We start from the raw sequence: 9,700 nt of genomic DNA on the forward strand, positions 1-9,700 counted from the left end.
GATGCTTTTTAACGTGACTTTTGTATGGCAAAATCAATAAGCCACTATACGGAACTTTACAGCTACAGTTCCTCCGTCTTCACCCACCTGCAGGTGCAGGTGAGAGGGTGGGGGTATCGATGCGAGCGCTGCAGGGGCGGGTTAGGGCTCCGCGTGACCAGGGATGTGGGAGGACCGGATTTGTATAAAATGGATCAGGGTCCGTGTTCCTCTCACCTGTGCTCACATCACCCAAGGACAGGACTGAAGCAAATGCTCGTCTTCTTATTCTTATTCTCGTGAGCACCTGGGAGTCGGCTTAATTCAAGAAACAAGGGGAAACGTGAAATTTAAACCAGCAGCAGCAAACTGGACAGAACTCCCATCTTTAAGAGAATTGACAGTTGAAAAGTAAGTGCTTTTTCTTACTGGTTTAAATGGAAAACATTTAGACCGCTACTGTTTCTTGTGTATTCTTGTAAAGATAATAAAGTTCGTATGTTTAAGAATTGATGGCAATAATGGCATGTCAGCGCATGACGTGCATATTAGCTTGTTTTATTCACAGTTTCTAATGTAATCTTGTTCGCAGTCATGAGCCGCCGGTTGGTGCTGCTGGTGAGTTTCGGGATCGCGCTTTTGGCATGTTCCCGCTGCGGGCAGGCTCGCGTCGGTCTGAATTCCGTCAGTACGGAGATCCTCGGGGACGGGGACGCTCTGCCGATGAACAGGAGCGCGTGGGAGCCGAAAGCGGACCTGACGGTGAGTGTGTTACCACCCTGCGTGTCTCAGCCTGAGGGCATTCACATAAGTCTCATCAAGTATGTGGCTTTAAGTCAATCAAAGCACAAATTTGCGTCTCGCATAATTTAAAGTTCCACTTAATGTGAACTTTATTAACAAGTAGGCAAATGAGTCAAAAATGTATTTTTATTATACAGTGTATTGTAAACTTTATTGACCAAACTATTACAATGTCACAAAACTCATTAAAACTTTATTGGCGTTTAAACTTTAATTGTATCAAAAACGTTAGCTGACTCTTTCCTACTCCATGTTAAGAGTTTGTGAAGAGTTATATGGAGAGGGTTGTTCTTCCTTTTGTACAAGTTCATGTACAAAAGGAAGAAAAAAAACACTTTTGGCCATTTTCATTGTTATTGTCACATAATAAAAAGGTGACAGATAAAGGCTGGTTATTTAAATAAATAAAACCATGCATACATATTGAGGAATGTTTATTTGCAGTGTTGCAATGTTGCAAAAGCTTTATTGACTTTTATCATGATGGGGGAACACTGTTTCTACCATGTTTCTCATCTTTAATGACAGGACAGTTTATGTTTTAAACTTTACTGGCAACATTGTTATGTTTGCATAATTTTGGCAAAAAAAATTACTTTTGTCCTTTTAAATCTTCATTTTGTAGCATTTCTAAACATTATTGGTTACATTGCTTCAGTTGGCAGAACTGTTTGGACATTTTGGTCTTCATTTGCTGTTTCAAACGTTTGATTGGTGGGATTGTTACAATGTTACACATTTTTATTCCCTTTCAAACTACATGTACCATCTGAGGTACCTGTCACATATAATATTTACTTATAATATTTCTACAGCGTTTCTAAACTTTGCCATCAGGATCATCACATTGTTTCAAAAACTTTACTGTACTGATATTTTAACTTAATCGACACAACTATTAAAATTTCACAAAACTTTACTGGCTGTTTTTTATAAGCAGGATAGTGTTTCTGGTGCATTTTTCAGCTGTATTGATGCTTTAAGCTTTAATGATAAAAACTATGATGATATTTTAAAATTTCTTTGGCTTTCAACTTTTCATCTGGAAGGATTGTAAAATGTTACTGAGGTTTATGAACTGATCTGTTATGTCCTAATGTACAGTTTTAAGTTGTAGTGTTGAGGTGTACTTTACAAAAGTGCTACAAAAGTAAAAGTTGGTGATTGTTTCTGTGTTTGATCTTTCCAGAGTCTATGATGTCGCCTATGTAAACCGATGAGTCGATGATTTTTTTTTAAAAAAAATTTAAAATTTTTTTTGGGTGATCCATTCAAAAACAGAGAAAAACTAGCTAGAAATGCATAGGAGGATTTCAGACCAATCACAATATTTGAAGGTTGTGTTTATTTTACATGTAGTTACATTTTTAGGGAGGTCTGCAGTTAAGACCAACCTATGGTGTAGATTTAGGACAGAAGTATAAATCTCACATAAAGTGGTTCAGGGCAACTGTCCTTGCAAGTCAGAGTAGTTTAAGCCTTCCATTTGTTATTTTATGCATGTTGTCACCAATGGGAAAAGCTCATCTTAAATTACCAACAGGAAACCAGATGCACTTGTTACTCTGTAGTAACGTTTGTATGTCTGTCTCCAGGTCTACCAGTGCATGAGTGACCTGGAGTGCAGAGAGGGGAACTACTGCCACACCTCCTCAAGACGCCCTGCCCACTCCCACTGCAAGACTTGCCGCAGAAGGAAGAGGCCCTGCCTCAGGGACACAATGTGTTGCCCCGCCAACCGCTGCAGCAACAGTTAAGATGCTTCTCTACAAAAAACTTCAGTTTAACATTAATGACAATAAAGAATTTATAATCAAAATTTTATCAAGTGTATTATCTCTATGTTCTTCCTCCGGCAGATATTTGTGTTCCTGATGTGGACGGCTTTGTGTCTGAGAGGAATCCAAACACCGATGGAGCTCTAAGTCTGCTAACCAAAAAGAAAGGAAGGAAGAAGGAAGCCAAAGGATCCCCTGGCAGAAGTGAGATCAGTGTTATAAACCTGCAATATGTCTCCCGCTGCCTCCTTCATGTTTCTCTAAGGGTTTGTGTGTTTGTTTCAGGTCAGGTCGGAAATCCTTGCTTGCGCTCATCTGACTGCATGGACGGTCTGTGTTGTGCCCGTCACTTTTGGACTCGCATCTGCAAGCCCATGCTACGTGAAGGACAGGTTTGCACGCGACACCGACGCAAAGGGAACCATGGTCTAGAGCTGTTCCAGCGCTGTCCCTGTGGGGACGGACTCATCTGCCGGACACTGCGAGAACCTGGTACCCAGCTAGCTGCAGTGTCAGGGTTCAACTTCTCGGCAATCTCATCTCGCTACTCCTCGGGACTGTCTTCAGGTTCTCCATCATCAGCAGTGTCCAAGGCAAGGCTTCACGTGTGTCACCGAACTAAATGAAGTGGACTAGTGAGTTGCTCTTTTTACCAATGACTGACCTCAGAGACAGAAAATGAAAGACCTCTGGAATGAAGGGAGGGGTGAATAACATAAGTGGTTATATGCATGACAACACCTTCGCCCCGTCCCCCACTTACAGTGTCCCTGAATGCTAATGCTAATTAGCTTCCTGCCAGGCTACATTGACAGACAAACTCAGCAGGAAGTGAAACTCTTTGTGGTGCAGATCTTGTTTCCTCATTTGTGTCTAGACAAGCAGAAACCACTTTGAAATCCAGTTTGACCCCATTTACACCACCAGGAAAAGAACCAGTGTTTGATTCCTAATGCATATCTGCTGCAACTGCCTCCAGCACATTTATTCATGTGCTGAGATTTTGAAGAAACCTGCACTGAAAAGGTCTTGTTTTCTTATTCCCAAAACAAAAATAAAAACATTAAAGAGAAAAAATAATTATCAAAATAAACCTGTATTAACTAAAACTTGGAAGTAAAACCAAGAAACTCAAACTGAACTCAATCTTCAAACACTTCTCCACTCTTTAAACTGGAAAAAAAAAAGGAAAATAAGTTATTCCATATGTTAAACTAAGTGATCATTTTCGACTGAAGCATTCAAGAGATGCAAATATTACTCTAACTCACTGGACTACAGAGACCCAAGAGCTAATTTCACATCAAGAAATACACTTGTAGCTATATAAGGTTCAAATAAAATGCCCAGAACAATGCCTCAAATATGTAAACCATCTCTTTTGTCGAACTCAGAGGCATCTCGAAAAAATTTATGTGCTGAATTCATGTAAATGCTGGAGCAACAAAATATACCAAATTTAATATTTTGTTAAGGACAATTTATAGTAATAAATCAAGGAGCCAAAATTAAAACAACACAGCTTTAAGGTCTGAGGCCTGTCCAGAGGAATTGCTTTCCTGGAAGCGGTGCCTGTATATTTTTAAGTTAATGTTGGTGTAAATATTTGTCAGATTTCATTGGTTGTAGCACTCTGCTGGTTTTTATTCCAGCAATTTTAAGGGAATGTTTCTGTAACATAAAACTATTTGTTAAACAAAGGGGAATATAGTCAAATTCCTTAATTTTTACTTTTTAAAAAAATGAAATATATAGCTTACAGTATGTCATGTGAAAGAAAGTGTAACATCTGATAACAACCCACAAGCCTTAAACTGTAATTTCCAATCATAATCAGTTTTTTTCTCTGTTTTATTATAGTTAGGATACTTCTGAGGCGGCCATTTGTATTGGATTTGTTATTGTTTGCTAGCAGTTAGCTTGTAGCAAGTGGTAGCCTAGCTAGCTAATGTCATAATGAATGTAGGTTGTAACTGCGATTGTTGTTCTGAATTTGTTTTTTGTGTATCTGAACTACAAAATCGGCTTGAGTAAAGGCAGTTTTGTATGTTAATCTTAGACGTTTTAAATTTTTGTGGCTTTGCATAGAGATAATACTGCAATTTGTTCATAATTTAGAGAAATTAAAGTTTTTAAGTAGTAAGGAGACCATTTAGAAGGGTGCACAGACTCTCTGGTCACTTGAAAAATACAATGCAGTGAGATTTAATATGAGCACACACAACTTTAGTGGTTAAATAACATCCTTCTCATGCTTGAATATCTGTTACAGAGTATCCTGCATCTGCTCAGACCACATGCTTATTTAATGTTTTTCCACCTAGCCGATGGGTACTGATAACACAAGCTAAAGTGGGAGAGGAATCATCCCCAAAGGCCTGTAAAGAAAGAGGGAAGTGAGGTCTGATCTGATTTTAAAAAATGTTTTAAAGGTCTGCAAGTATAAAACTACAATTTGGAGGCATGTGGGTATGACCATGTAAGGATTTTTTTTGTTTTTTTGTTTCCTGAAACCTTCACATTGATTGTGATCTCTTGAAAGCCTGGGCAGCACAGCAGAAAAGAACATGTGTTGGCTTCATTGTGGCTGGTAGCTGCTGGGCATAGCTGTTCTCGCTCTGTGTATGGTTGTCATAAAGATAACACACACACAGTGTTTTCCATACCACCCCCCGGCTGTGTTTCCCAGCTTCCCTGTTCACGTATGTTCTGCGTGGGTTATTTATCTGCATGAGCGTCACGTTCCATCTGTGTCTCCCCATTTCCTTCCTAAGTTTTCCTTGTTGCTCTCATGCTAACCTGATTCTCAGCTCAAACTTTCTGCTCACTGACCGTTGGCCTGATATTACGTTTTAAGCTAGTTGTGAGAAAACAAAATCAACTAGTGAGCCATTAACATTTGTATAATGTATGCTTTTACAAGCATGTGTGCATGTTGGAAATCAAAGTAAATAATACTGACATCTTTGTGAGGATCATCAGTATTAACACTGTCAAAAACACAAAGTATGATGAGATGCAAAGGACCCAAGATAATTTTTAATTTGACTGAAAGTTCTGAAAGAAATGATTTTTTAAACACAGCACAGAAGTGTGTTAGGCCTACTGTCAAGGTAACATGGTGGTCCAGCCCAGTTATGTGCAGAACAGCACTGTCTTTGAGTTTTTTTGGGGAGGGGGGGTTGATAACAAAAGATCTGCAGATGAAGAGGATGTACCTGAGTGTAATGGGCAATGATATGGATTTGTACTATTGTAAATGAATGAAATCAATGAAGAAGCAGAACAAGAGGATATCAATAATAAAATCCATCCTGTCAAGGACAAAGCTCTAAAAGTTGTAGATTTTTATTGAGTAAGAAGTGTATTTTAATCTCTCCATCCTGAGGGGAAACCTCGGGGCTTAAAAAAGAAGCTGACATAGAAGTGACACAACTTCAGTTCCTCCAATGACCACTTGAGGCTGACTCCAACAGTCAGCCAATCCCCACAGAATCCAATGTTAAAATAAAGTGTTTATGGTTTTGGCCTAGATATCTAATGTACCTCTTCATAATAACCTTCTGACCAGGGGGTGATTTCTTTGTTATTATAGCTTAATTTTAAAAACTGTATTAGGGTTTATACTTTGCATTATTATGGGCATGGTCTCAATGATGTAGACCACATCTAGTCTGCTATATGTATATGTCTGGACCAAACCGGTAAACATCCCCTTTCTTTTAGTGTACTGAAATGTAGCTACACATTTAATAAACAAATTAGCTTAACGTAAGACAAAGAAGCATAACTGCAACAATATATCTCAGTTTTTCTACATGACAATGAAATGCAGCTGCAGTAAATGAAAGAAATCTATTAGTGTGACTCTTTGGGCTTAAAGTGTAATGAGTACGTGTTTAAAATTACAAAACTATAATTTAATTTTTTAGTGTCATATTAGGCTGCAGCTATGGGGCAGGTCTTTATCAATAAGAAAAGTTGTAAATCGTGTCAAAAATACAATGAAAAGTTCAAAATATATCTCCTCTTTCACATTTTCGAAGGTCATCCAAAGGGCCGGATTGGAGTGCTTGCCACGTCACTTCTGGCCCCCAGGTCTTATGTTTCACACCCCTGGTGTAAGGGCTCACTGTTGAATATTTCTGTATTTTCCCCAAAATAATACTGCAAACCCTCATACTGATAAATAAAAAGGTGACAGTAATATTTTTTCATGATGTCAAATTGTATACAGGACTGTTTGTTTTAAATTGGCAGTAACACTGTGAATTTAATGTTTTAAATTAGTTTTTTAAATTAATTTTGTGTCAGTTTTGGTTTTATTTAAACACATAACAAACGATATATAAAATACATGTATCGAATTGCAGCATTATACTGTACATTGCATTATAATGTAATATAGTACTTACGGTGTACAATATTGTGGTACTTTTTTTAATGGTTAAATACTGTAAATCTGTAAATCTATACAGTAACTATATGGAGTTTTACTGTCATTCCAATTACAGTAAATAAATTGTAAATCAGTAATGAATGAGTGATATAATATCAATGAGCTGCAGTCTGTCATAAAATCTTTTTTTTTTTTCATTTTACTTTATCAGGAAAAACTAAGAGTAGATGGTTACTCTGAAAGTTTGACATTAAAACCTGCTTTATTACTTGCAGGTATCAATTCTGTTTACCTGTTGGTTTTAGTTGATGCAAGCTGACAGAAGATTCAATGACAACAGGTAACAAGAGGAACATCAGTGTCAGGAACTGCACGGATGTTTGTTGCTTTTATGACCCAATAAAATTGCAGAGTGAGGCACAGAAAGGACCAGCTGGTTATAGTTTAACCAGTAACCACTCCCGTAAATACACATTCAACCTCCTATATCAAGCATATCCAGTCCTTGAAAAATTTACCTCTCCTGGTAAAGTAAAGCAGGTAAGACTCACTTTTATTAACTACAGTTTCAAAGCCTTAAGGTTAAATAAAATATTGTTGTTTATGGCCCTACGAGACCTGTTTCTTAAAGGTTGATTAGTGTAAGGAGTTGTTTTTTTGGGGGGGGGGTTACATTTGGAATAAAATAACGTGTTAATAAAACTTTGACTAATGAATTTTATATCTCCACGTGTTTGTCCTTCTACCTCTGTTGGATGCAATCTGGAGTAGAACTTTAATAAAGTGTCAGTATCTATTTTTACTACAGACTGGGATAAGTGTTGATGTTTATTTACTACTTAAGTTTTTAGTCCTGATCTTAGTTGAGTATGGACAGGTGCAAAACTGGAATGAAAGCCAGAAATATTAATATACTTATATTAAACTTAATGTATATGTTGTTATGTTGAAACAATCTGGCCTATTATAATGATATTAAGTAGGAAAAAAAGTTTAAAAAAAATTTTTTAAATGTATTTTTATGCTTTTATTTGTTTGTGTTGTATAACAAAGCTCTCACCCTTCCTTTAACCTTTGTGTGTCACATTTCACACCATAAAATTAAACAAAAAGCTTAAAATCTGTGGATTTAATACCTGATTTGTGCATGAAGTTGTGAAGCATTTCTATCAAATCCCACAGTATCACATTTACTGAGAAAAGTCTTTAAAAATAAAGAATAATCAGTGTTAAACAATGTGCGAGTTTTATATTAAATACTGTGAGAAGTGTATTCAGAAGACTTTTTTGTTTTCTCAGATGGATCTCAAAGCTGAACACGGTCAACCTGGAAACAGCCTCTTTGATTTCCTCAGCAGGTGGGTTCATCACCATGGTGATGGCAATAGGGACGTGCTGGTCTTGAACGTGCTATTGCTAGGCGGCCATCAGAGTGGGAGGAGCTCTGTGGGGAATGCTCTTCTTGGTCAGTCCTTCTACAGAACATTTTTTTATACATTTTCTTTTATGTCTCTTTTGATGGTGTATCCATAAAAACATGTAAAAAATTGCCATATAGTCACCCATTGGTGTCTGGACTACTTTGAAGTTTGGCCACACCCATGCTTGTTTTTTGAGCTCCAATGTCCTGTACAGGTACAATGCAAAGAACCAGAAACCTGATAAGTATTGTTAAATAACAGACTGGTATAACAGAACTGAAGCACAAACTCCTTGAATGGGCTTTGCCACACAAGAAAGCTAAGGATGTTCTAGTTCAGATAATTCAGTGCCACCTGTTTCAGAATCAACGCTTAATGTCCACATTTGTACTTAATTTTTTTAAGCCCTAAAAGTTGGCTTTAAGAAATATCATGAACATAAGATATGTAAAATTATGGACAAGCTCTATATAGAATCGCATTTCTCCTTATAGCACATACAAAATAATAAATAAATTGATTCATGTAAAATCACTAAATGTGATTTGTTAAGGATAAAAAAAATTTACTACAGATGTCTGCATCTGACAGGTGGACACGAATTCAAAACAGGAAGAAGCATCTCTGGTGTGACCACTGAGTGTCGCCTCCTCTGGCGCACTTTCCCACGCTTTTTCAGAAGACAGGGGGCGGAGACTGACCTAATGCTGAGAATTATTGACACGCCTCCTGGAGTGCCTGACCCACAGAGCATCCACCGGCTCTGCCCTCAAGGCGTGCATGTGCTCGGCATCGTATTGAGAGCCGACCTGCCGCACGAAGATGCGCGCCTGCAACAGCATGCAGAGGTACCGCACTCTGTGACTCGGACATCAGGCCCCTGAGTCGTGGTCATCTTGTGTTATTTTTAACAGCATTCTCTCCATCTTTAACTGTGTGTGTTTTCTGTGTTTGTATTTTGGCATTCAGAAGCTCCTCGGTCCGGAATGGCGTCAGCATGCCATAGTTATCCTCACACATGCTGACCACCTGAGAGAGACGGGGTTTCAGCCTTCGGCCTACCTCGCCCAGCCCTCTACTCGCTGGCTCAGAGATCTGGCTGGGGAGATAGGGGGCGGGGTCTGGTTCCTAGATAACACCAGTGATTGGCCATCTGTCAGAGGGCGAATGCTCAGAGACCAAATTCTTTGCCTGTCAGCCAAGAACCATCACAGCGCTCTGACCGTCAGGACAGTGACCTCCGTTTGACGCCATGTGGGGCTTTTTAAATCTTTGAATCTCATGTCGGCTTCTTATGATAAAGTTATTTGTGGAACAAG

The 9,700-nt window shown here is 38.4% G+C and overlaps 2 protein-coding genes across 2 annotated transcripts; both read left to right on the top strand.

Moving 5' to 3' along the window:
- The first annotated feature begins 246 nt into the window (after positions 1-246).
- Positions 247-3,187, top strand: LOC120433976 (dickkopf-related protein 2-like). The gene is made up of 5 exons (XM_039601254.1): positions 247-390; positions 572-741; positions 2,379-2,535; positions 2,643-2,765; positions 2,847-3,187. The coding sequence occupies exons 2-5, from the start codon at positions 574-576 to the stop codon at positions 3,185-3,187; spliced, it is 789 nt and encodes a 262-aa protein (XP_039457188.1). The 5' UTR covers positions 247-390; positions 572-573.
- Positions 3,188-8,267: 5,080 nt separating this feature from the next.
- Positions 8,268-9,646, top strand: LOC120435742 (GTPase IMAP family member GIMD1-like). The gene is made up of 3 exons (XM_039605795.1): positions 8,268-8,318; positions 8,973-9,229; positions 9,351-9,646. The coding sequence occupies exons 2-3, from the start codon at positions 9,086-9,088 to the stop codon at positions 9,627-9,629; spliced, it is 423 nt and encodes a 140-aa protein (XP_039461729.1). The 5' UTR covers positions 8,268-8,318; positions 8,973-9,085; the 3' UTR covers positions 9,630-9,646.
- The last annotated feature ends 54 nt before the right edge of the window (positions 9,647-9,700 follow it).

The sequence above is a fragment of the Oreochromis aureus genome, linkage group 3 (assembly GCF_013358895.1).
Source record: "Oreochromis aureus strain Israel breed Guangdong linkage group 3, ZZ_aureus, whole genome shotgun sequence".
NCBI classification, from domain to species: Eukaryota; Metazoa; Chordata; class Actinopteri; order Cichliformes; family Cichlidae; genus Oreochromis; species Oreochromis aureus.

Excerpts from the sequence above, each read along its gene's own strand:
- LOC120433976 (XM_039601254.1), top strand. The coding sequence starts at position 574 with ATGAGCCGCCGGTTGGTGCTGCTGGTGAGTTTCGGGATCGCGCTTTTG. Across the intron at positions 2,536-2,642 it reads CGCCAACCGCTGCAGCAACA|ATATTTGTGTTCCTGATGTG; the intron begins GTTAAGATGCTT and ends TTCCTCCGGCAG. Across the intron at positions 2,766-2,846 it reads CAAAGGATCCCCTGGCAGAA|GTCAGGTCGGAAATCCTTGC; the intron begins GTGAGATCAGTG and ends TGTTTGTTTCAG.
- LOC120435742 (XM_039605795.1), top strand. The coding sequence starts at position 9,086 with ATGCTGAGAATTATTGACACGCCTCCTGGAGTGCCTGACCCACAGAGC. Across the intron at positions 9,230-9,350 it reads GCCTGCAACAGCATGCAGAG|AAGCTCCTCGGTCCGGAATG; the intron begins GTACCGCACTCT and ends TTTGGCATTCAG.